The sequence below is a fragment of the Cynocephalus volans genome, chromosome 11 (assembly GCF_027409185.1).
Source record: "Cynocephalus volans isolate mCynVol1 chromosome 11, mCynVol1.pri, whole genome shotgun sequence".
In the NCBI taxonomy this organism is placed as follows: domain Eukaryota; kingdom Metazoa; phylum Chordata; class Mammalia; order Dermoptera; family Cynocephalidae; genus Cynocephalus; species Cynocephalus volans.
Genome location: NC_084470.1, coordinates 96,617,268 through 96,643,661, shown reverse-complemented (window position 1 = coordinate 96,643,661; position 26,394 = coordinate 96,617,268). Strand labels below are relative to the sequence as shown.

Genomic DNA, 26,394 nt, shown 5'->3' with positions numbered 1-26,394 from the left:
CACCCCTCCATTGGATTCAATGAACATAATTACTATTCGATTCTATTCTGAGTTCTTTTCATAGACTTCCCATCTGGCAAGGCCATGACTTGCGAAGATATTTCCATAACACCAGATAGGATCCTCACACCTCCTTTGGTACTGTCTGACTCAGTATGACACACTGCCATGGCATTTGAGTGACACTGCTCTTCCTTTTTCTTTATTTAACAAACAGCCCTTCCTATGTGCCAGGTGCAGTTCTAACACTTTCCAAATATTAATATATTGAATCCTCCAATCTAAGATATAGGTACTATTATTATCGCATCTCACAGACAAGGAAACTGAAGCTCAGAGAATATAAGTGACCTGTGCGGGAGCACATGGCTACAAGTGACAGGCCTGGAATTCAAAATTGGGCCGACTGGCACCAGAGCCTGTGCTGTGACCACATGCTTTGCTCACTCTTAACTTTCTTCCTGTCATTCTTTTCCTGCCTCTTTGTCACTTGCTTCCCTCCTTCTCTTTCCCTTCCTTCTCCTTCCCTCTCCTCTTTCCTCCGTTCTCTGCTTCCTTCCTGACCGACCCAAGCAGCTGCCACCTGCTTCCTCTGGACACTGCCCAGCCTTGCACACCCTCCGCCCATCCTCCAGACATGCCTCTGGCCTCCACAGTCCCTCACTGGTCCTGCCAGGCCTCCCATCATCACCCTGGTTTCTCTGTGCCAGCAGACGGGACGTGCCAACCCCAATCCCCTCCATCCGCAGGCTCAGGACCACGCAGCAGCTGTCGGAGGCCTGGGAACTGGGGTTGGGCCAGCTTGGAGTGCAGCTGGCTCTTCAGGAAGTTACATTGTGTGCCGCACCCTTTCCTGCTCAGGTATCTTCATGTGGTGCTAAGACATCTCGTGCTGCTCGGGACAAAGTTAGACAATAAGGGGCTAAGAGAAAGAGAGAGGGGCTGGCCGGTTAGCTCAGGTGGCTCAGTTGGAGAAAGAGTGAGACAGAGGGAGGGACAGAGAGACAGGGAGAGGTAGAGAACTCCAAGGTGGGAGACAAGAGTGCAGAGATCCAGCTGTCAGAGACTCTGCACTGGAAGCGGCTTCCTACCCTTTTGGGAACAAGGGGTGCATGCCTCTGTGTGTGAATGGAGTTCCCTAAGTTTCTGAAAGGATTCGTGTTCTTCCCCATAACCATACCTGTGCACATGCTGTTCCCCTAGCCTGGAAGGCCCTTCCTGCTCGTTCCCACCAGAGGACTGTGCTGATGTGTTGCCCCCACTGGGAAACCTTCCCTAAATTCCCACAGGGGATTTGTCAGCCTCTCCTTTGATACCAGGGCATCTCCACACATGTGCACATGTCGTTTTTGAACTAATTGGCTTATGAATGTCTGTGTCCTCTGCTAGCTGAGGCCTCCTGCAAAACTGAGCCCATCCTGCCTTGTTCTCCTCACACACCCTCTCTCTGTGCCTGGTACGTGGCTGGTGGCTGGAAGATGCTGAGAGATACAGGGAGTCCTGGAGACCAGGCCTTCACGGAGGCAGGCAGGGTGGTGGTAGTGAAAGCCTCAAGGCTAAATGACTCTCTGTTCAACACATCAGCTGTGTGACCTTGGGCAAGTCACCTAACCTCTCTGTGCCTCAGCTTTCTATGAAATGGGAATGATATTAGCTTACCTTATAGGTTGTGTGAGAATTAAATAATTAAATGAGTTAAGATATGTAAAGCACAAAGAACAGTGCCTGGCATTTGCAAATCAGTCAGTAAATATTAGTCATGATTATTATTATTAAAATGGACATAGTAATAGAGTTGCCCAAAGAGTGAATAATGAAAGTGCTTTTGAGAAACTGTAAAGCATACAAGAAGGTCTTAAAAATATCAATAGAACCGCAGTGGCCAATCCATCATGATTTCCAGAATTAACTCACAACCTGCAGTCTGCATTGCCACTGCTTTTTTTAGCAAATGAAATGGTGAATGTGACATTGGTTTTTGTAAATAATAAAATGACAGGCAAAATCATGACGGCTCAATAAAATGTTCATTCCCTGACCCCAGACATAGTCCTGCCTCAAGCTTGGATCATCCTAGGACCTATCTGGCCCCAGACATCCAAGAGGATGTTTTCACTCCCAAAGTCCTGGTTATCAGGACCCAAGGCAGAGGCTGGTGACAGAGAGGTGAAGAAGGACCTGTTGCTTTGCTTCCGACAGGTTGGGGAAGTGTCTTACTCGTCTGTGCCAATAAAAAATGGGAGTCATTGTTTGCTCCTGCCAACCCTGCAAAGTTAAAAAATATATATTGGCTAGTAGGTTGAGAAAAAAAGAGCTTGTAAGTCTTTGGAACCCATTTTTATTTTTATTTTTATTTTTATTTTTATTTATTTATTTATTTTTTCTGTGCAGATAGGAAAACTGAAGGGAAAAGAGGGAACCTGTTCAAAGTCAGAAAGTAAGGTGTAGGGCCGGCCCGTGGCTCACTCGGGAGAGTGTGGTGCTGATAACACCAAGGCTGCGGGTTCAGATCCCATATAGGGATGGCCGGTTGGCTCACTGGGTGAGCGTGGTACTGACAATACCAAGTCAAGGGTTAAGATCCCCTTATCGGTCATCTTTTGAAAAAAAAAAAAAAAGAAAGTAAGGTGTAGCCAGGGCTAGAACTCAGCTCTCTGGACCCCTGGCTCACTGCCCTTTCATCGACGATTGTCTTCCCAAAACCCAATGCTCTCCAAGCTGGGAGACCCATGTCCCTAAACAGAAGGTGATGGAGGCAAAATGCTGAGCACAAAATCAGTGCTCCTGTCCAGAGACCTGCTGAGGAGGACTCTGGAGGCAGGGAAAGTGAGGTGGGCAGAGCCAGTATCAGGACCCCACAACCCACCCCTCCCCTTCACCTCACTTAATCTTCACAACTCTGTGAGGTAGACACTATTATTATCACCCCCATTTTACAGGAGCCAAAGGGGTCAAGTAACATGGCCAGGATGTGAATAGAGGTTCTGACTCCAAAGTCCAGGATCTTCCCCGTCGTTCTCTGCAGCTCTGGCTTCTGGAGCCCAGGCCATTGATAAAGCCCACAAAGCAAATAGGTCTCCAGGACTGGATACCTTGTGGTACCCAGCACAGGGCAGGACACGGAGTAGGTGCTGTCTGATCACTGAAGGTACTGACTTCAGAAAATGCCAGATTTCCCACAGATTTGTCTATGTTGTGCACCCCTCGGATACTCATTCCAAGTCTTCACTCTCAAGTGGTTCTACTCTGGGTCTTTCCACATCCTCCAAGTCTCCTGAATATTCCTTCTATGCCTAGCTCTCAGGAACTTCAATTGACTCGAATTAATTCAGGACTGCAATCGGGGGTGGGTAGGAGACGTTAAAGACGCCTTGGCTTCCTCAATCTTTGAGGCCATTGGTCGAGAGCCAAAATACTGTACGCCTCAGTTTCCCCATCTGTACAACGGGATGCAATGCAAGCGGCGAGCTGTAACGCTCCGCACGCGTGAACCCCTGACGTCGGAAAGTCGCAAAGTCACCGAACCCTTCCTCCTCCCCCCACCCCGCCCCTTTCTGAAGGTGCCTGCGCAGAAACAGGCGCCCGCCCGCCTTGTCTTTCGAGCAGTCCCCGCCGCCATCGCTCCCTCGAAGATTCGGCGCTCGACGGGCTCCTATCAGCCTGACTTTCGGCTTCGGCGCCGCCGCAGGCGCGCTTGTCGAGCGCCGAGCAGCCGATGGCGATGGCGGTCGCGGCAGTGTGCGTGAAGGTGAGGTCTCGAGCCCGGCCCGAGGTCTGGACAGGCCTGCGTGCCCGCGGGAACCCGGCCGGGCGCAGAGGGTCGGGTGCGGCCCCCTCGGGAACGGGCAGGAGGGCCGTGTGGGCATGGGCCGTGTGTGGCTGTGGTGGCTGTGACGTGGGAAGGGGCGAGGCGGCCGTGGGGCCGGGCGGTCCGCCTGTGCCGCCTGCGTGGTTGTGTTCTGAGTTGGTGCGGAGTCGTTTGTAGCGTTTTGTGCCTGCGCGATGTGTGACGTTGTCGTGTCTGCCGCATGAGGTTGAGTCTCCCGTCGTGTGTGGTCGTGCGGTGTGGGCACAGCGTGTCTCGTTCTGTGGGCTGGGTGCGGCGTGGAGCCGCGGTGAGTGCGGCCGAGGAGCTTGTGGTCTGCGGCTGTGGCGGGTGGCGTTCGTGCTGCATGGCACGTAGATTTTGTTTTTATTTTTTTCCTGGTTATGGTGTGAGGGGCTTGCATATGTGTTCAGTTATGGCTGTGGGGTCCGGTTTGGTGGTTTGTGGTGGGTATATGTCCGGTGCTTGTTTGGATACATGATTTTAGAGTTCATTCATTATTTCTGGAACTTTATTGCATTTCCTCGTTGTGCTCCAGGCGCTGTGCTGGACCCCGGGGATACGGTGATGGGGAAAATGGACGAAGTCTGTGCCCTCGCAGATCTCATGTCCTTTTTTATTTAGTCACTTCACATGTGCACGTGGGATTAAAAATTCAGATAAGTGCTGTGAAAGAGAAGGGCATCCTGATGCGGGGGATGACTTGAATAAGAGGCGTTTCTTTGAGGAAGTGAGGTTGCGGCTGAGATGTGAAGGGTATGTGTGTGGCAGGGGTGGTGTGGCATTTGTGTTCGGTTTGTGCTTGTTAGAGTTAAGTGTATAGGAAGGAAGGGGGCTATCAGATTTAGGGCATGACATGAACCACTGGCTGGGGAGGGAACAAATCAGACCCTGGAGCTGCTGTCTCAGTGACCACTTGGAAAAAGGGCTGAGATCTGCATGTGTGTAGTCATTGGGTTTCTTAACTGGAGGGAAAAAACAGGGAGCCGGCATGTCATTTTTTTCTTTTCTGAGTTGCCGCCACCCTTCAGCTTTGAGGGCCAAGCAGTCTCTCCTCAGTGGCCCTTCACAGGCCATCCAAAGCTGAGAGTCACACATTCCCCCTCACTTTATACTATGGTTTGTGGCTCCAGGTTCTTGGGGAGAAATTTCTCTGCTTTTGTGTAATAGTTTTGTCTGGATTGTTCATATGGCTGGGAGTCTTCCTGAGGTGACATTAGAATTGACTTTCCTGTGGCCCAATAAGACAGAAAATGTAACTTACTAAATTCTGAAATGTTTAAGCACCAAGTCCTTTTGTTTTTGAAGCAGTGAGAACGTTAGGCTTGCTGCTAAACTGTCACTTAGTGGTTTATAAAATCTAGTAAGCTCATTGGAGAGAAAGTGCTCTGCAAACGAAACAGAATAGATTTTTCTTTTTGACCATTAGGTTTCTAATGTTCCTCCTTAGATTGAAGTTGAGAGTTTTGTTTTGTTTGTTTTTATGGCAGACGTTATATATTTTTCATCTTTGCATTTTTAATACAGGTGCCGTACAGGTGTCAAGAGCTCACTATATGTGGTTGAGTAAATGACCAAGGTAGAGAGAGTCAAATAAAAACTGCTTGTTGATAAGTACTTCTGACATTTCCCCAGTGGCTAAAATGGAATACAATCTATGAAGTTGGAGCATTTGGAATAAATGTAAGAGAATTGCTTTGGTATTGTGTTTGTTTATCTTCAAGAATCTGTGCTTCTTGCTTCATTAAGTTGCTATTATCCAGTGATGTTCTCACATCTTAGGTTTTATGCCTTGGTGTAAAGATTTGAGAAACAGTTTATTTTCTCAAACTTCACGCTGAACAAACATTAAGTACGCTTGTTGAACTGTCAGAAGAACAAAGAATATTCTCAGTTGCTGCTAATTTGCCTGAATTGTCTTTTTTCCCTTTTTCTTTCCTTTCTTAGGACTCCTCCTACTCCAGAAAGGAAACCTCATCTAGGGCCATGACACTACTTCCTCATCATCCATGAGCTACTTGGTTAAGCTAACACCGTGGGAGCCCTGGCCCTTTGGGAGGAATCAAGCTGACTCTTGGCATGAGGCTCCTGTCTTCCCGGGGTTGAGAGGGGCACTGCCATGGCTTCTCTGGATGACCCAGGGGAAGTGAGGGAGGGCTTCCTCTGTCCTCTGTGCCTGAAGGACCTGCAGTCTTTCTATCAGCTTCAGTCACATTATGAGGAAGAGCACTCTGGGGAAGATCGTGATGTCAAAGGGCAAATTAAAAGTAAGAGGCGTGGATCTTGCTTATCCTGTTCTGTCAGTGAGAGCTATAACTCATGGAATAGTTTTCATCAGTGTCCATGTTACCACTGGAATATGGCAGTAATAATAGTAGCAGACAGATATCTAGTGCTTGCCATATGCCAGGCATTATTCAAAGTCTCCCTATGTATTAATTTCGTTTAATCCTCACAATAGCTGTGTGACTGTGAGCCCCATTTTGCTGATGAGGACACCAGACACAGAGAGACTAGATAACTTGGCTAAAGTCACACAGTGAGGCAGACCCTGGCTTTGAATTTAATAAATATAATCATTATGATCTGCTGTCTCCTGCTAGACTATTTGAATTATCTAACCAGCAGCCTAAGAGAGTTTGGAGAAAAAAGTCCTTTCCTTTGCTATAGAAGTGGAGGCACATGCACCCATTTACCTGTCACAAATTTAAACTTTCCCACCATTCTTGCTTCCACAATTGGACCTTGCCCTCTGCAGACCAAGGAAAGGAAGGTTGTAGTTGAAAAGCAAAGAGAAACAACCCAAAAAGTTAAACCTTGGTTTTTGAGCTTCCAAGGGCTCAGGTCCTGGAGAGTTGCAGAAAGACTTTTTCATAGGCAATTTTGACTTTATATATGTTTATTGTATTTCCTGGACTTCAGATTCTAACCCCCAAATAAGATGCTACTTCTCTGGAACTCACTTTTCCTAGTCATTTAGCTAACTTCTCACAACTAGCAGCATTTCTGAAGGCCATGCAGTTAGAAAGGTCTGGATGCTGTATTCACTGTCTTTGTTGGGTGGGAGAGAAAGGAATGATCATGTGTTCCTAAGCGGACTTTGGCCATCTAACATGCAAATCACATGTACCTTATAATCAGAGATTTGTCCCTAGAGTCCCAATCTGTGCCTCAGTTTGGGAAAAAAGGAGTTGCTGAAAGCATTAGCAGTTACAACTTCCATCCAAAAACATGACAAAGTCAAACATTTTCAAAATCCTGAGGGTTGTGATGGATGAGGTGGCTTCTGTCTGTAGAGGCAGCAGAACCATAATATTAGGAGGGAGAAAAAAAAAAAAACAACAGTACTGTGCTTTATAGTTTTCAGAGTTTCTTTCCCATACATCATTATTTCATTTGACTCTTCTGACAATACTGCAAGAAGGTGGTTGGTCTCATTTTACAGATAATAAGTGAGGCTCAGAGATGCTGAGTAACTTATCAAAGGTCACAAAGGAATTGGCAGAGTTAGATCTGGAACCCAGGTCTTCTATCACCTTTAAGTCCAGTGCTGCTCTTTCCACATGGCATCACTGATGATGAGGGGCCCTATATTCAATCACAGCATGTATTGCAGCTTCCTGGGGGGAAAAAAAACCCAAAAAACAAAAACAAACCCCGGAAAATGATTATGTAAGTTTCCTTCAGACAACCGAAGAGCCTCCATGGTTTGTAATGAGCCTCCAGTCTTAGTTTCCACTGAACTGAGTCACATACCATGCTATTCCTAAGACTGGTGATGCCAGTGGGTAGAGAGGTTAGAGAATGTCTTCAGATTCTTGCGATGACCCTTTTTTAAGAGGAAAAATGTTTAAGGTTATTTAGAGAATAATAGATATGAGAAGCTATGCAGGGAATACTAGATAGAATAGAAATTTTGCTACTTGTGAAAGAAATAAAAGGATCCTCTTCGTTTTTTCCTTCATTTTCCCCCCATCTCTACATCAGAAGAACTAAGAGATTGAGTTAAGCATTCCTTTAGTACCACTAATCATCATTTCTTTAGGAAAGAATTCTTGATCATGTATTAGTTGTGTTTCAGAATCAGGAAAGTAAGGATTTAAAGAGTGACATCAGAGATTTTTTGAAAAGCCCTTTCAAAAGTAGATCACCTCTCCATTTGGTCTTTTGATTCTTAGAAATTTTATGGTGTTGCTAGTTTTAGGCAAGTGAAAAAGAAAAAAAGCAAACCTTGATAACAGGTTTTGGAGGCAGTTTAAAAAAAAAAAAAAAAGGTGACCTGTTCATTCTTTAAAGGTGATCAGTGGGTTTGAACCCCAACCCTGGTTCAGCTTCATGTTAGCCCATTTATAGTAAGTAGAAGAGAAGGTGGTTGAAAATTAACTGTGGCTTCTGCTTTGTGTTTTTAAAAATGTATGGGATTGTTCTTAATTGGCCCACTCTGGAATGGCTACACCCACTCTGGGAAGGTTGCCAGGAAGTTTTGCTATGTCTCCTAAAGTGGTTAAATGGCATAGACTGCCTGTTTAACTTGACAGAGTTTAGTCTTGTTTGCAAAAATGAAATGATGTTTGCTAACTCCAGTTTCCCGTCTGCTAGACCCTTTGTTCGCATCAGGCAGTTTCCTGTCCGCTATTGTTAGAAAAGACTACTTTAATGCATTTTAAAGGTTGTCCTTTAGTCCTGGTATTTTCCAGTTGGAAAAAGCCATCCCAGAGTGACTGATGATCAGGGAATTTGCTTATTGACTCAACTGTCTGACAGACATCTATAACCTTAAAGTTTTACCCCTTGCCTAGTAGCCCTCCATTTACCTAGACTTTTGAAAAGCTTTGGGATTGTTAATGCTATTCAAGTGACAAAGCACTTCAAAGTCATGATAACTCCTCGAAGTATTGATCTATTAAATGTAAAACTAACGATATCATTTTGTATTAAATCTGGTATTTTCTACTAGATTCTAGTGGCAGAAAGGGATAGAAGTCACCCAAGATTTAAGAACGCTAATGAGAAAGCAACTTAGAACTGAGGGTTCTTTCTTTTCCCACCAGTTGACTGTTGTTGGTCCTCTCACCTCAGCACATGTGGCAGAACCCCAGTTCTGCAGAGGTGTAGTTTGTGAACCAGTGCTAGCTGGGGAGAGCAGGGCCTCTCCTTTCAGATGAGCTGTCCACTTCCAGGCCTGCTGCCTATAAGCTCTGTGATTTTAGGTGAAGCAAGTTTTTACCCCCACTTCGATGTCATTTTCTCATTTGTAAATAGGGTTATCTAACAGCTACTTACAAATAAGTAACCTGCCTTATAACACTGTGAGCGAGAACTGTCATAACATATTTGAAAGGACATTTTTTTTTTTTTTGTGGCTGGCAGGTAAGGGGATCCGAACGCTTGACTTTGGTGTTATCAACACCACGCTCAAACCAACTTAGATAACTGGCTAGCTTGGAAGCACTTTGCATTGTGCCTAGCACATATAAGGGCTCAATTCAGGACATGTTCATTTTCTTTTCTTATCAACTCCGGTTTGTGTATGTTGTTTTATATCTGTTGAAGCTTTTTGTAAATATTCTCACATATGTATTCAGTAAGTGGGTGGGCAGTAGTATGGAAAGAAGAACTCTTATGTCCAGCTAAGCATTATGGGTAACATCGGTCCAGGGATGTTGGTTTGGTGGAATCCTATCCTGGAGGTAAACGAGAAGTATTTACTCATGTGTCCCTAGGGTAAAGAAATCAGTACTGTATAATTTGGTTTTAAAAAACCTTTATTTTCATTGAGGTATAGTTTACACATAAATGTACAATTCAGTAAGTTTTAAAAAATGTATATACTCATGTAACCACCACCCCAATTAAGATATAGGAAAAAATACTTCCATCACCCTGGTTTCCTCATCAAATTTGATTTTAACACTTGGGTTTAATTGGGCCCTTAAATTTGGCAATGAGGAGTAATTTAGCCTATATTTTGGTCATGTAAACCAACTTACGACTAGCAAGCATATTGCTTTGTGGTATTTGTGTGCTTGTTGCTGCATGTTATTTGGGATCGAAATATTTCTCATGCATTTTTAAATAAAGGATAATTATTTCGTCAACTCTTATTTTTTTGAGATTTCTTTTAGCTCTTTACTGGGTGTTCTTCATGGGTTCACTTGTGTTATTTATGCCACTTTTCAAGGTCTTGTCCAAAAGGCTAAGAAAGCAAAGAACAAGTTGTTGAAACGAGACGGTGATGATCGAGCAGAATCAGGAACCCAAGGATATGAATCTTTCAGCTATGGAGGGGTTGATCCTTACATGTGGGAACCCCAGGAGCTTGGTAAGAAGATCCATTCATTCATTTGGCAAATGGTTATTGAGCATCTACTATGTTCTATGGAATGTTTCAAGAGTTGGCTGAGGAAGTGTCAGTAATCTGTAATAGTCTAAGCTTCTCATGGACCTTATGCCCTAGTGAGGGAAGAAAATGAGAGAATGAGCTCAGCATCTGCTTTGTGATAGGTACTGCGTTAAATTCTTTATACGTGTGGTCTCATCAAATCCTCACTACACCCCACAGGAATCTGCCTGGGGTCAAACAGTTGGTAAACTGCAGAAGTGGGCTGTGAATGCAGGTCTGTCTGACATCAGCCCAGGCATAGACTCCACTGACGGGTCTGTCTCCTCTCACATAGGACCGCACTTGCCTAGTGAGAGGAACTGGTTTGTGCAACTTACTTTTCTGAAATACATAATTATGGCACCTTCCTAATTTCAAAATGATCATCTTTTGGGAGTGATGAAAATGTTCTAAAATGAATTGTGATGGTTGCATGACTCTGTGAATATACTAAAAACAATTGAATTTGTTTGCTTTAAATGGTGGATTGTACTATGTGAGTTATATTTCAATAAAGCTGTTACCAAAAAGATCATGCTATTCACACTGAGTTGGACTATCTAATCTTATATGTCCTTTATTTAACTTAATTTTTTTGTGTTTTTTTCTGCTTCTGTTTCTATTTGGGACAGAGAAGCAGGCATTAAAAACCATAAAACAGCTTTATCCTAGTTATCTGTACTTATCAGGTCTGCACAAATCCTTTCCAGTTACGAAATCTTTGATTTGGTGATACTGAAAAGGTTCTTTTTCTTTCTGGCTTCACTTTTCTAGGAAGTGTCCCTCGATTAATTCCAATTTTCTAAGTGGTCACCACAATAGAAGGACTCCTTCCTGTGCCTCCATCTAATCTGAAAACCTGTTAAAACCAGTAATTGTGCAGATATATACAGTTGTATAGGTGCAAACAACCAGCATTGTCTTTACCACACTGCTGGTAGGTGGGGCATGATAGTGATCAAAAGTATGCACTGGGGAGGCACAGGGAGGGGAGCCAAGAAGGGCTCTGGGCCCAGGAGGCCTGATCTTACCCATCCTTTACCCGTTGAATGATAACAATCATTAACATAACAGTATATTTTCTGTACGTGAAATGGATAAATAATGATTCCTTCACAGTGCTTTGTTATTCATGATCTTGTTCACCTTTCACAAAAGCCTTGTGAGGTGGAATGGGTAGTAATGTTCTTTCTCGTTTATAGACAAGGAAACCGAGGTGCTATGAAGGGAAGTGATATTTACCCAGGGTCATCTGCTGTCTCCTTACAGCCACCATAGAAGGTGTCTCTTTGAATGAGAAATGTCATAGAACTGTACTTTCTAATTCTATAGCCACTAGCCCTGTGTGGCAAGTGGCTATCATATTAGACAGTGGAAACATTTCCACCATTGCAGGAGAAAATTGCTTTAAAAATAATACTATACATATGTAATTCTGAATTACATATGAAGGCCAATTAAATGAAACATGAAGGAGAAATTTCAGACATATGAATTCTTATTAGCTCTGTGATAGCTTGTTTCATGATTGCCAATGTCGGGTTACCAGGGTGATTTTCTGATTAACTTGCCTGTTTAAACAACTGAAGGAAACCACAAATCATGTAAGGTTAAGGGAATGGCCATCTTTAGAAGTTAATATTTATGGTCACCCCTAAGAAGTCCAAACTAAAATTTAATTAGATGTTAGAATATGGTTAGGAAAGAAAAGATACATGGATGGTTAAGAGTATAGCATGTGGGCTGTCCTGTGGCTCACTTGAGAGCGTGTGGTGCTGATAACAACAAGGCCACAGGTTCGATCCCTATATAGGGATGGCTGGTCAGCTCACTTGGGGGAATGTGGTGCTGACAACACCAGGTCAAGGGTTAAGATCCCCTTACTGGTCATCTTTTCTTTAAAAAAAAAAAAAAAAAGTATAGCATGTGGAGATGTTGGTCAAAAGATGCAAAATTTCAGTTAGGATGATCAAGATCAAAAATCTATTACATAAGGGCCGGCCCGTGGCTCACTTGGGAGAGTGCGGTGCTGATAACACCAAGGCCATGGGTTCGGATCCTATATAGGGATGACCAGTTAGCTCACTTGGGAGAGCGTGTGGCTGACAACACCAAGTCAAGGGTTAAGATCCCCTTACCGGTCATCTTTTAAAAAAAAAAAAAAAAAAAAATCTATTACATAACATGGTAACTATAGTTACTAAAAATGTATTTCTGAAAATTGCTGAGAGATTTTGTGTCCTCACCACAAAAATAAGTATGTGAGGTAATGCATATGTTAATTAGCTTGATTTAGCCATTCCACAATGAATACATATTTCAGAAGTCATGTTATACATGATAAACATATATAATTTTTATTTGTCAATTAAAAAATAAATTAAAAAAAGAGCATAGCTTATGACAAATTCTGGATATGGCACAGTCTTTAATGAATAAGTGGACATCGGGAAGAAGTGCACTGAGTGCTGGGAGGGTTGGGGCAGTGCTGGTTTTCAGAAGAGACGAGATTGAGCAGGGGATATTTTGGGTACACTGAGACAGGCTCCTTGGTTCCATTTGTGTTGGGGACGTTTGTTCTGGCTGCTGGACTGAGGAAGGTACCAGTAATAGCTCCCCCAAGGGCGTCTCTTAGCATTTACATCTTTTTGACCATTTTGAGAAGGATTGTTTTTATTTTGATGAAAAACTGTATTGTACCAACTTTAGAAAGTACAGGAAAATATAAGAGAATTAAAAAAAATCTCCCATAATGTTACCACCCTTTTTATTTAACAAACATTCATGTGCAGTTAGTGTTCTAAGGACTTTATACATTTTAACATTTAATTGTCGTAACAACCCTGTGAAGTAGATATTATTGGTATCTTCATTTTATAGATGAGTACTCTGAGTTACAGAGAGGTTAAGTAACTTGTCCAAGGTCACGCAGTGTGTGGCAGAATTAAAACTTGAGCACAGGCTGGCTCCAGAGTACAGGCTCTTATCTGCTATATCCTGAGGTCTCTCATGTTGTTGCGCTTTGTGGCCACCAAGGGCTACATACTTAACCTTTTAGGAAATTTCCTTCCAGGTGCTTACCTAGTTTGAATTTTAGTAAGACTGTAAAATCCTAGCATTTTTACTTGCTCTTGAAATTCATTGAGGAGAAGCAACAAGGTAGAGAAGTTCCCTCAGAGAAATTATCAGCCATTTATTTCCCCACCTTCCCTCCTAGGTGCTGTGAGAAGCCATCTTTCCAACTTCAAGAAACACCGGGCTGCCAGAATTGACCACTATGTTGTTGAAGTCAATAAATTAATAATCAGGTTAGAGAAGGTAAATTTTGTTGTTTTAAAACACTTTTTTCCTGCAAGTTCAAATTTTCTAGGAGGAGAAAACCACATTTTTGTAGCATGTGTTATGTACGTTGTATACATCTCATGTTGGCAGAGAAATGCCCCACCTAGAGAAATGCAGAAGACGAGGCAGGCAGTTCTGGCTTGGGTTGACTGTCCCAAAGGGTGTGGCCTGGATTGAAAGACTCGTTACATGCCCAGCTTCCCTTTCCCCACTTGTGAAGCCTACTTGGCTGCTGTGATACCTTTCTGCCTTCAGGTTCTTTTGTCTTTTGGGTGCCCTAGAAACAGTCACCTCAGGGGGGCATAGTGTGTGATGTTGTTTGATGGCAGATAGTAACAGGGAGACCAGGTCTGTGAGGAGTACTCAGCCATGGCCAGCGTGCAGTGTGGGAACATCTTGACTGGCTTTTCTTGTCCTGTGGTAGGAGAGGACATCTGTGACACCATGGTTGCTGTTGTGCTTGGACCCTATCGATGCTTGTATATGACCTGGAGTGTGTGATGGGCATGGTAGCAACCACGTGCACAGTTCTTTATGCTGTACTTTGTAGGGCAGAACCATGTGGGTGGTTTTATCATCCAGGAGGATTGGAGAATCGGGAGTTCCCCGTTGCTTTCAGTAGCCACCCCCTCCCCATCCTTGCCCACCCCTAGTTATTGCTGAAATGGGAAACTGATGATAAAGAGATTAGAAGTGGGTCATAAGAAGGGAGGTGCCTTCTAGATGCAGAACTAATACTCTATCCCATGCAAAATTGCTTTTGTGACTCAGGTTAGGGATGACAGATGAGACTTGAGAAAGCAAATTTGCTAATTCCCACTTGATGTGTGAATAGTGAGAAATGTGGAGTGTGTATACATCACCTGGTTAATTCCATCTGACACTGTTTTCTCCTGGTCAGCTCACTGCATTTGATAGAACCAATACCGAATCTGCGAAAATTCGAGGTAACTTTAAAACTATGCTCACATTCCTTCTATTTTTTATCTTTCTCCCTGACCGAATCTCTTTTTAAAATGGCGTGCGTTTTTGTTGGTGTGGTTTTTGTTTTGTTCTTCCCAAAGCAATAGAAAAATCTGTGGTGCCGTGGGTCAACGACCAGGACGTCCCTTTCTGTCCAGACTGTGGGAACAAGTTCAGCATCCGTAACCGCCGCCACCACTGCCGCCTGTGTGGGTCTATCATGTGCAAGAAGTGTATGGAGCTCATCAGCCTGCCCTTGGCAAGTAGGTGACAAGGAGGTGGGCCTGGGACCCTGATCTCCTCTGAAGAGCAGCTTATTTGCTAATCACCACTGTGATCGTGGGAACTTTTTGTTTCAATTACTGGCCCGTGGGGTCTTCATTCACGTGTTGGTTTGGTGAAGCCCTCTCCCTGCCGGGCAATGTGCTGGGGCCAGGGATACAGTGGTCAGTGACAGGGGTTGGCAAACTTTTTTTGTAAAAGATCAGATAGTAAATATTTTAGGCTTTGTGTACCATATGTGGTCTCTGTGATATTTCTTTCTTTTTTTCTTTTTTTAACAACTTTTTGAAAATGTAAAACTATACTTAGCTTGAGGTCCCTACCAAAACATGCTGCAGGCTGGACTTGGCTTGCAGGTCATCATCTGACTACTTCTGGTCCTGTAAGGCATTGCCCCAAGGAGTCCAGCATCTAACATGGATATCGACTCAACAAATAAGCAATTGCTTTATAAAGAGCTATGCACAATGAGAGAAGTTGTGTCAAACACGCAGGAGAGGCTGGCCAACTCTGTCAGCTCTGCTTAAAAGTGGCAGGAAGGGTTTTGAGAAGAGCATCTTGAAAAATAAGCAGTGGGCTAATCTCTTCCTTTGGGATAAAAGTCACAAACAACCACTGTCATATAGAAAAGACTGTACTGTCATAGTGTGAGAGGTACTCAGTGCCACGGAGGCTGGGGAGATGAGAGCATGCATGCTCGGGGTGGGAGGTGGTGTTTGAGAGGAGCCTTGAAAGATGAGTAGGATTGCAGTAGAGATGGGAAGCGGGCATTTTGGGTAGAGTGAAGAGCAGGCGTAAGGGTGTGGTGTTCGGAGAGGCCCTGGAGTAGGTGAGTAGATGAGCAAATAGAACAGTGGGGGAGTGTAGAAGATGTGTTTGAGAATTGTGGGCATGAGGCTACAACAGCCGATAGGACCAGACGCTCTGGGACTTTGCCCCTCAGCTTGTTACACGTTGCTGAAAACCACCTCACTGGCTTTGGGGTATCTGGGGTGCATTTGCAGCACTGGAGAGCTCTGCTGACTCTGTGCATGCTTTTGGCCATGGGAGTGTCTGGACACCGTCGGGGCAAAAGCAGATGCTTCCTCTGCCCAACTCAAACCCAGCAGGCCCAGTTTACTGTGACACTTTCCCTTTCTCCCCAAGACTGACTCCCTCTCACCTGAGACTTCATAAGCTGTGTTTTTGGGACACTATTCACCATTCTTCTCTTGGGCTCATTAACCAACATTTACTGGCAGCTGCTGTGGGGTGGCCCTGCTGAATATGGTAGGGGTGCAAGATGGAGTGAGGCACAGTTTCTACCCTTGAAGAGCCGCAGATTTCTAGGACAGCTCTGAGTGTGTGTGTAGCTGTTACACAAGGAGACAGTGGAAGTGCTCCAAGATGGGTGATGTAGGGGGAACTGGTAGGAAGGACATATAGTTTGTGCCTCAGGGGATTGGGGAAGGCTTCCTGGAGGACATGCCATTTGAGCTGAGCTCTGGAAAGGGAGGGAGCCAGATGTTTGCAAATGGGGGAAAGGCTGTGGAAGAGAGTCTCACTGTGAGCTTTGGGTTGTGTCTGAGGCCCACAGGGCAAACGGAAGAGGGTGATAGGTGGTAAGGCCAGGTTAGAGGTGGGCCGCAAAGCCTCGAAGACAGACCGTTCTAGGCTGTTTGGATCTTGCCTGGATGGCATTGGGAGTCCTTTCCCACTGGAGTCTGACCCCAGGAAGGCAGAGGGGGAGGTACTTCTTGCCCACAGGTGGAGCCTGATCTTAACACCCCCCAAATCAAACAACTGCAGTTGTGGGTGATGGGATAGCTAGGTATCGTGGGGTCATTGCTGCCTGTGTTGTGGTTTACAGACAAGCTCACCAGTGCCAGCAAGGATTCCCTGAGCACCCACACCAGCCCCAGCCAGTCACCCAATAGTGTTCATGGCTCCCGCCGGGGCAGCATCAGTAGTGTGAGCAGTGTGAGCTCAGTCCTGGATGAGAAGGATGATGACCGGATCCGTTGCTGTACACACTGCAAGGACACACTGCTCAAGAGAGAGCAGCAGATTGATGAGAAGGACCACACACCTGACATCGTGAAGCTCTATGAGGTGATATGTGGGCTGTGGTCTTGGGTCTGATGTGTTGGGCAGATTTGGCTGTTCACTAGGTACATACTTGCAGATTCTGGAGAATGCTCTGGGAAGTTGTTCCCTTGAATTGTTTTTAGTTCCTGCTAAAGTGCCACGGTAGGATTTCCCAGCTAGGGCCCTGGGTGAGTCACAGAGTCTTCCTGGGTGTGTTGCAACAAACTGGTCCCTCACCCTTCCTTGCCCATTTGAAAGCAGGAGGGTGGAGGTTTTGGTGGCTGAGGCCCAAAGGGAGGAAGGGTGGTTGCCATGCAGTGTGAACAGGTTCTGTGGGGAGGGCAGCAGCTGGAGTGGTGGTGAACGGTGGGCCAGAAGAGTCCTGGGAAACTCACTTGGGAGTTTCAAACTTTACAAGTTTGAGAAAGTTTTACAGTTTTCAGGCTTTGCGAGTTTACTGCTCATAGGTTGAGAGTATCCTCTTCTAAATTCATTCAGATACCTCAGCTCTCGTTACCACTGGCGATCCCAGAACACCTTCAGTTGATCCCACTTTGAGAGGAAATAGTGTAGAGCAGAGAACATCTGGGAGTGAGACTGGCTTGGCCTCCTCATGGCCAGAGACCTGCAAGCTGAGGAGGACTAGCTAGGTGGGAGCTGGGTGGGGAGTGGGGAGATGATGGGGGGAGGAAGAACCTTGTGCAAAAGTCTGAGCAGAGGAAGAGTGTATTTTTGTGTGATGACCACTGAATGGTCACTGTTTGCAGTTCTGCAGGTCATAGTGGCTGTGTTTCTGGAATCACAATGTAAATCTTCAAGCTACTAGAGATGGTGTTAGTTAAATGCTCTGTTGAGCAGCCCATGTGGCCATCCTCAATCCTTTTTTTTTTTTTTTTTAAAGATGACCGGTAAGGGGATCATAACCCTTGACTTGGTGTTGTCAGCACCATGCTCTCCCAAGTGAGCTAACCGGCCATACCAATGTAGGAATCCGGACCCATGGCCTTGGTGTTATCAGCACCACACTCTCCCAAATGAGCCATGGGCCGGCCCCATCCTAAATCCTTTGAGTGGACTTTGTGACCTATCTCATTTTTGTAAATAGCCACCATGCTTTTTGCTTCCATCTGCTTTGAGGTGAACCCTGGCAACGCCGTGTGCTGATATCTTGCTGTTGCCTTGCCTGGCATCACCTGGCAGAGGAAGCATGTAGCAGCTGATTGGTAGACACATTGGCTTGTGCCCTGGAAGGTATTGCTTCTCTCAGAACCATCCGGTCAAAAGCTCCACCCTCACTTTCTTTCCTTCCTGCAAGATTTTGTGCGTGGAAAGTAGGTCTATAAATCAGGAAATTGATAACAACAATAAACATTTTAGAAAACATTTTAAATATATCTCTGTTGATGGAGCCTAGCTTCTGGGTAGGCTTTTCCATATCTTGAGAGCATCACTTACCTCTCATTTCTGTACTTAGAAATTACGACTTTGCATGGATAAAGTTAACCAGAAAGCTCCTGAATACATCAGGATGGCAGCATCATTAAAGTAAGCTATTTCTCTATGTTCTTCTAATCCAGTGGTGACTGTTTTTTGGCATTTTAGGTCAATTCTTCAGTAGCCTGTTGGGGATTCCTTAGTCAGCTTTCCAGTTGTGCCTCTTCTCCCTGGGTAGTCTTTGAGTGAGAAAAGCTAAGTAGCTTTCTGCTCTAATGTAGTGTAAACAACTCATTTAGCAAACCACTTTATACATAATCTTATTAATTTATTTTATTTATTTCTTTTGGTGGCTGGCTGGTACAGGGATCTGAACCCTTGGCTTTTTTGGGGGGGTTGGGTGGGTGGCTGGCTGGCACAGGATCAAACCCTGGACCTTGGTGTTATCAGCACCATACTCCAACCAACGGAACTAACTGGCCAGCCACTTATCATCTTATTAGGTATAGTGAAATTGTGTAGGGAAAGTAGGCCAGAATAAATTCAGTCTTATTTGTTTTGGCAGTGAGCTTAAGAACTAGTCCTCAGAGACTTGGGTATGAGTCTGTCCCGATGGTGTCTGCAAATTGAAAAGCAGCTTCCAGTTGATGAGTTCATTCTAAGGAATGAACACCACATTATATCCAAGAGTCAGAAATGACACTTTGAGAGAATTAACTGTGTCTGCCTTTGTGGGGCCTTAAACCTTTAGAGTCCTATGCTATGCTGTCCAATCAGTGCAATGAAACTTAGATCACATGTCTCTGTGATTTTTCCTCAGTGCTGGGGAGACAACCTACAGTCTAGAACATGCCAGTGACCTTCGAGTAGAAGTACAGAAAGTGTATGAACTAATAGATGCTTTGAGGTAAGTTCCGTTAGGTCTTACCTGCTGGTTGAGTGGAGAAGGTGCTGTTTTAATGAAGCGGTAGGTGGTGAGCGGACCTGAACTCACTTGGAGTCCAGGTGACAGTGGAATGTGTGAGGAGCAGTCCAAGCAAGATGCTGGCTCTGGCACTTAAAGCATCTCAGTAACTTTTGGCTAAGGATTTCTAGTATTCCCTATTATTAAAGAAATAGGAGCTGCTTATTGACACCAACTGTGTGCCAGGCACTGGCTGTTTCCTCATAGAGTAGCTCATTTATTTACCAAAGTTACCCCGTGAGGTGGGGATTAAGATCCCATTTCATAGGTGAGGAAATGTGCTATAGCTAACAAAAGTGGGGGAGCCAGGATAGAAACCCAGGTTCTTTCTTCAAGTCTGTGCTCTTTCTTCAAGTCCACAGCTGCTTTTTAACTGTGTTGGCTGTTGGGGTTAAATCAGCCCTTTGAGGTGTAGGAAGTACAGTGATTAGAAAGAGAACGTAGAAGTCTTTATCCATCCAGACATGCAAGACCAGCTACATAATTTGTGGGGCATGGTGCAAAATGAAAATGCTGTCCTCTGTTCAAAAATTTTTAGGAATTTTGAGACAGCGACATGAGAACATTAAACAAAGCACAGGGCCCTTTGAAGTGCAGACGCTCATTCTTGAAGGAGGCCACGCACGTGTGGTCCGTTTGTCTGTGACCAAGCACTTATCATGCACTGTGTGCTGTGACGGGGCCTTGGGTACAGCCAAATGGGCTTTGCCTGAGTGGATTCACTTACCGATCTCCACACATCTTCCCAGCACGAAAGCCTGGCAGTGCCTGTTACATTGATGTGTTTGTTCCAATTCAGTAAGAAGATCTTAACCTTAGGCTTGAACCAGGACCCTCCACCACATCCAACAACTTTGCGGCTGCAGAGGATGATCAGATACTCAGCTACGCTTTTTGTGCAGGTAAAGTCATGCAGGGGTGGCATAAACATTGTACTTGGCCTGACTTGCTCTCTACCTCTGAGAAAGCAGGTTCATGCCAGTGGCTTGTTTATTTTCTATTTATACATTTATTATTTTTTAAGATTATGAATGCATTATGCCACATTTAGAGAACAATGTGGATTTCAGAGAAAAGTAAAGCTACTTTTAATCCTATGTTCCTAATACAATCACTGATCATTCTGGTATATATTTTTTCCACTTGCATTTTTCATATACAGTAGTTATAATTAGTGCGTATTTGGAAATTTGTGTCTTTTTGTGTGTATGTCTTCTCTTTCTGTCACTGAATTTTATATCTTGAGCACTTTTTTACAGAGTGTTCAAATAACTACTGTTTGAATGGCTACAGAATACTGCTTGGGCTGTATATGCCATCCTTTATTTAGCCATTCCCTTTTAGTTGGGCATTTGATAGATTTTGATTTCTTGCCGTTGTAAGTGTGGCCACGATGGTCATACTTGTATGTAGAATTCTTCCTTAGGATGAGCTCCTACGGGTGTCTTCCTGGGTCATTGGTTAGGAGGAACTAGCTGATTGTTCAAGGGCAGACTAAACCTGGGTGGTTAGATATGAGTTGTTTCCTTCTACCTTTGCATGCCCCTTCTTAGAGAGTTTCAGTTAACTACCTTTGGGGCTCCCTTACAAAGAGATCTAATAGCCAGAATCCTGTTGGGTTTGTTTTCTCACACTGTAGTGCAGAGGATTAGGCCTTTCTCCTTTTAATTAGAGACTCTACTCAGCAGTTGTTTGCTCAGTGCCTACTGTGTACCAGGCAGTGTTCTAGGTGCTGAGATCTCCAGTCAACAGAAGAGACAAACGTTCCGGTTCTCATAAAGTTTATATTCTAGAGAGGAGGACAGACAATAAGCAACTAAACGTAGTATGTACGATGGTCAAAGTGCTGTGGGAAGCAGAGAGGGATGGAGGTTGACAGGTTGATAGGGAGGTAATGAAAAGGCCTCACAGAGAAGCTGGCATTTGAGCCAGGTGAGTAACTGGGGTAACTGATGTTGATCACTTCACTGCCTTCAAAAGGCAGGCCATTTGGAAGTTGATTCTGGCCCCATGTAAGGGTTAGTTCCTTTCTTGCTGCCGCCATTTAATGTCTCTCTCCGAGGACGCAGTGGCTTAGCTTAGGCAGACCGTCAATACAGGGCTTATGGGTCCTTAAAATCATGTGGACTCCCTACAGGAAAAGTTGCTTGGTTTGATGTCATTGCCAACCAAAGAACAGTTTGAAGAACTGAAAAAGAAAAGGAAGCAGGAAATGGAGAGGAAGCGGACCACAGAGCGACAAGTGAGTGATGGCCAGGATGCACCTCTCCTGGGCCTCCACAGGCTCCCAGGATCTGCCAGGTTGTGTGAATCAGAACCTCTCGCTCTTTCAAGTTTGCATTTTCGGGCCGGCCCGTGGCTCACTCGGTAGAGTGCGGTGCTGATAACACCGAGGCCACAGGTTCGGATCCTATATAGGGATGGCCGGTTTGCTCACTGGCTGAGCGTGGTGCTGACAACACCAAGTCAAGGGTTAAGATCCCCTTACCGGTCATCTTTAAAAAAAAAAAAAAAAGTTTGCATTTTCTTCTGTTCTGTTCCAGCCTCACTCTCATCTATGGAAACCAGAATAGTTGATTTTCTCCCCATTCTATTTTTCTTTCAGAGTTTCTGTTGATTCTCTCATGTCTAGAATACCATAGAGATTGGCAGTTCTCCCTCTGGTATAGGTCACAGAGGACCAAGACACCAGGAAGCTCTTTGTAGAATGCATTGGAATATGCAGTATTAAACAAGATACTATGTGTACTTCACATTGAGATTCTAGTATTGATGAGGGCAGTAGACCTTGGAGGTTTAAGGAAAGTGTGTGGCCAGTGAATCTAAGAATAAGAAAATCTTATCTCTTAACTTACTGTTATTCATTATTTTACTTTTGAAAATCAGGGTCTGCCCCCACTCCCACCCCCCAAAAGCATGATTTGATTTTAGTAGTTGGATATCTTAGTACTGAAGTGGGTATTTGGAGTGTCACTGACATAGGGATAGAGGACCATAGAGGGTGGCTCCCAGTGTGAGTTGATGTTGGCCTGGTGACTAAGTGATGACTCTGGTTTTGGTGTCTCCGTAGGCTGCTCTGGAGTCCCAGCGAAGGCGTGACGAAAGGCAGAGTGGCCTGGCGTCGCGTGCAGCCAACGGGGAGGTGGCATCTCTCCACAGAGGCCCTGCCTCTTTGAGAAAGGCTGAGGGCTGGCTCCCGCTGTCAGGAGGTCAGGAACAGGGTGAAGACTCGGATCCGCTCCTCCAGCAGATCCACAACATCACCTCGTTTATAAGTCAGGCCCAGGCCGCGGGCCGCATGGATGAAGTGCGTGCGCTGCAGGAGAACCTGCGGCAGTTGCAGGACGAGTATGACCAGCAGCAGACAGAGAAGGCCATTGAGCTGTCCCGGAAGGAGGCCGAGGAGGAGGGGCTGCAGAGGGAACAGCTGCAGATGCTTTGCGAACGGGAGCGGGTGCGAGAAAGGGAGCAGTTCCGGGTGGCATCCTTGCACACACGGACTTGGTCCTTGGACTTCAGAGAAATCAGGCCTTTTCAGGTGGAGACCATCAGAGAGCCTCGTACTCACCTTGCTTCTGCTTTGGATCTAGGCTTTTTACCAGTTCAAAGCAGTACAGCTCCCAAGACCCCTTCACCCAACTCAGCTCGAGAGCCCATCAGAGTATGGTCTGGGCCCCCAGGCCTTGGCCAGGAATTCTCTCTCCAGAACACCATGTCACAGCAAAATGAGGTGCCCTCCCTCAACCCCTTTGAGGAAGACCTTTCCAGCCCCACAGAAGAGGGCACTGCCAGCCCACCTGCTGCGGAGGCTTCCTTTGGCCCTGCAGCCTGCATCCCAAGAGAGTACAATCCTTTTGAGGAAGAAGAGGCGGCAGTGGCAGCAGTGGCAGGGAATCCCTTCACAAACCCAGATAGTCCCGCACCCAACCCCTTCGACGAGGAAGATGAGCATCCCCACCAGAGTCCCACAAGCCCTCCTGTTCCCGGCAACCCCTTCGAGGAACCCACCTGTACCAACCCCTTCGAGATGGACAGTGACAGTGGGCCAGAGGCCGAGGAGCGCATAGAGGAGGAGCTGCTCCTCCAGCAGATCGATAACATCAAGGCGTATATCTTTGATGCCAAGCAGTGCGGCCGCATGGATGAGGTGGAGGTGCTAACGGAGAACCTGCGGGAGCTGAAGCACACCCTTGCCAAGCAGAAGGCGGGCACTGACTGACTAGCCCAGGGGCCTGGCAAGAGTCAGTGGAGCAGGAGAGAGAGCAGGAGGGACTGATGGAGAAGTGGGCAGGGTGAGATTCATTAAGATGCACACAGCTTAGGGGCGGGAATTTGCTATTTTGTGCTGTGCACTTTGAGATATTTCCACTACAGTTGAATAATAAAATGGGAACTAGATCAGGAAGAATCAGCATTCATTTGCTGTTTTCCCTGGGGTGTTTTTTTTTTTTTCCTTGTTTTTTTCTTAACTGGGGTTTTTCCCCTTTCTGAGGGACTTTACATTTTTACTACCGAGATATAGCTACATGTAGCTCTGTTGGGCCCAGGGCAGAAATGGCTTCCATAAAACTCTTGGGTCCATTTGCTATTGCCTTGTCTTGGGTCACTTTGCAGTGTTATAGGGCAGCCTTCTATAGGGCCTGTCCTTTAGTCAAGACAGGATGGCGTCCACTGAATCTTAGGCTCTGGGTTCCCTTTCACCTGAGGCTTTCTCTGTCCTGCTCAGTGTCTCCTGCCCGCCACCTCCTCAGGGAAGTGTTGCTGTGAAGGGCAGTGTTTAGAACTAGGAGAGCCCAGCACCTTTTTTTTCTTCCCCTTTTTTTCTTTTCAGGTGATTGTATTGTGGCAACCAGCAGCTCTTTTTAAGAGGGGTGATGGGGGAATGTTTTGCCGGAATCTGTTTCCCTCTCAAATTTCTGTCTCTTTCAGGAAGTTGAGCTCCCAGTGCAGGGGTATCAATGTGATTCTGATCATTAGCTTTCTAGAAAACAGGAGTGGTCAACTTTTTGGTTTATATTACTATTATTTGGGAGAAAAGTTTCCCCAGCCTTGCTCTGACTGTCTCCAGAGACACCTCCCTCTCGAGCTTTGACAAAATTGCTCTGATCTGGGCCTTTTAAAAAGGCCCGGTCTGGGGCCAGCCCATGGCTCACTTGGGAGAGTGTGGTGCTGATAACACCAAGGCTACGGGTTCGGATCTTAAAATAAATAAATAAATAAATAAATAAAAGGCCCAGTCTGTTACTTAGAAGTTAGTGATCAGGAAGCTTTTGTGGAATAACAACAGGAGAAGGGAAGCTTCTCTGAATCGGAAGATAAATAAAAATAATTTCCAAGGCTGTTTGATCAGGCTTCTTCCCTCTTGATTCATCCTGTCCTGACCTGGGGCACTGCTGGGATATTTTCGTACCAGTGTTTAGTATTAGAAAACTGAAATGTTTAAAGAGGCACAACCCAGATCATTCAGATAGATAGCACTATAGTACTTGAACTCTTCACCAATTAAGGCAGAAAGGGAAGTTTTAATTTAGCTCGGGTGCTTTGGGTTTACAGAAACATAAACCTTAACTCACAACTGACATTGTGATACCCAAGTGTGCTCTGCCCTGGGTAGTTTCTGCAGTTACCCATATTAATGAACAATAACTGACCACTAGTCACTTTATACTCCTTAACCAATTCTGAACCATACCTTCACTGGTTACTGGTATGAAAGTTGAAATTCATTTTGTTACACTCTGGTGAAGACCCCTCTTGATATTAGGAATGTCTGAACTCTCTTGATGTAAAAATAATCTGTATTTCTGTCGATGCTATTCACTTTTCTTTAGTACCTGCTGGGTCTTTTGGCAGAATAAGAAGGTCCTGCATAGGGGATGTGGGAATGGGGAATGGGTGGAGGGTATGCACTCAGGTTCTGTTAACAAAGGAATATGAGTGGGTTCCTAATGTCAGCCAGTTACTAGCCCTGCAGGTTGTCATGGTTTGTTTGGGAAGTTGACAACCAGGCACCTACGACGTTGCCCAGTACAGCCTCTTTTCTTTTCCTGAGTCCCATGCCCTTCATGCTGTTATTCTGGAGGTCTCATGAATGGCCAGCATGCTCCTCACTGCTCAGTCTCATTTCTCTGACTGTAGAGAGAGGAGGCTCTCTGCACTGAAAAGCAGGTAGTTCCAGGAGCTAAGTGCTTCTTTTCATCTTAATTACTTTTCTTATGAGACTGTCTCTCTTTTAATTAGCTGGTGATTTCAATTAAGACTAATTCACTAAATGTGCCCCTTCCCTGAAATCAATCCCAGGTAGCAATTTGCAAGTAACCAAGAGCTTCAAGAAACACACAAGAATCATTTTTAAAAACTATTTTAAAAAACTAAATTTTCTGAATATATGCTAAGCCAAGCTAACATCATATCCCTCTGATTTCATTGAATTCTTCCATAGATGAATTCTTTCATGAATTCTCCTATTTAGTTCTTTCATGGCTATATTCTCCTGTAATCGTAGACATGATAGGAGTTAGAATTCTCTGCCCCTCAGGTGTACCACTTCCCAGAACTCATGCAGACATAAGGTTGGATTCACAGAGATGGGTTGACAGCAAGGAAGAGTTGCCTGATGAATTGTGACCACAACTTCAAGTTCTTACCTCATGTAAATATTTCACCCTTCCTGCAGTCCTTCAAGGCACACAGCTCCATCTCATCAGAAATGAACAAGGTCTTGAGATGGCGTCGGCAGATCTCCCTAGACATAGATCGTGATCGTACATGGAAGAGACTTTGGGATTCAGGCATCAAACGAAGTTGGCTTTTTCTTTTTGCCTTGTGTTTTCTCCTGTCTACTACACTAAGGACACTTACTCACTGTACTTGCAGGTCAAATGTGTTTTTGTTGTTCAGATACTAAAATGTACCTGAGTCGTCATGAGCCATGTGGGAGGCTGGACATTGACAAAGTTAGGTGAAGGGACTCATCATGAGAAGCTGGTCTCTTTACCACATCACAGACTGGAGTAGCAGATTGTGCTGGTCATGTGACAATGACTGCCAGTTTGAGGGTTGTTAATTTGCATGCATTACTCTGGAGCCCTGTATTGGAACCTTTTTTTTAAAAAATAAAATAACAGTGGTTAA

General features: G+C 45.0%; 1 protein-coding gene across 5 annotated transcripts; it reads left to right on the top strand.

Moving 5' to 3' along the window:
- Nucleotides 1–3,664: 3,664 nt before the first annotated feature.
- RBSN (rabenosyn, RAB effector) lies at nt 3,665–26,394 on the top strand. 5 transcript variants are annotated; one of them, XR_010024897.1, is made up of 15 exons: nt 3,689–3,748; nt 4,365–4,582; nt 5,354–5,509; nt 5,774–6,093; nt 10,008–10,148; nt 13,426–13,526; nt 14,452–14,497; nt 14,615–14,776; nt 16,645–16,886; nt 18,337–18,407; nt 19,117–19,203; nt 20,060–20,162; nt 21,398–21,502; nt 22,331–23,552; nt 25,937–26,394. XR_010024897.1 is itself a non-coding variant. In XM_063114752.1 (14 exons), exons 4-14 carry the CDS (start codon nt 5,946–5,948, stop codon nt 23,477–23,479), a joined length of 2,355 nt encoding a protein of 784 aa, XP_062970822.1. In that variant the 5' UTR covers nt 3,689–3,748; nt 4,365–4,582; nt 5,354–5,509; nt 5,774–5,945; the 3' UTR covers nt 23,480–26,394. The 5 variants fall into 5 exon arrangements, 4 of the variants coding, with proteins under 4 accessions (XP_062970824.1, XP_062970822.1, XP_062970825.1 ...); XM_063114752.1 differs by having other exon boundaries at nt 22,331–26,394; XM_063114753.1 differs by lacking the exon at nt 3,689–3,748 and adding an exon at nt 4,031–4,115 and having other exon boundaries at nt 22,331–26,394.

Excerpts from the sequence above, each read along its gene's own strand:
- RBSN (XM_063114754.1), top strand. The coding sequence starts at position 5,946 with ATGGCTTCTCTGGATGACCCAGGGGAAGTGAGGGAGGGCTTCCTCTGT. Across the intron at positions 14,498-14,614 it reads CGAATCTGCGAAAATTCGAG|CAATAGAAAAATCTGTGGTG; the intron begins GTAACTTTAAAA and ends TTCTTCCCAAAG. Across the intron at positions 21,503-22,330 it reads AGCGGACCACAGAGCGACAA|GCTGCTCTGGAGTCCCAGCG; the intron begins GTGAGTGATGGC and ends GTGTCTCCGTAG.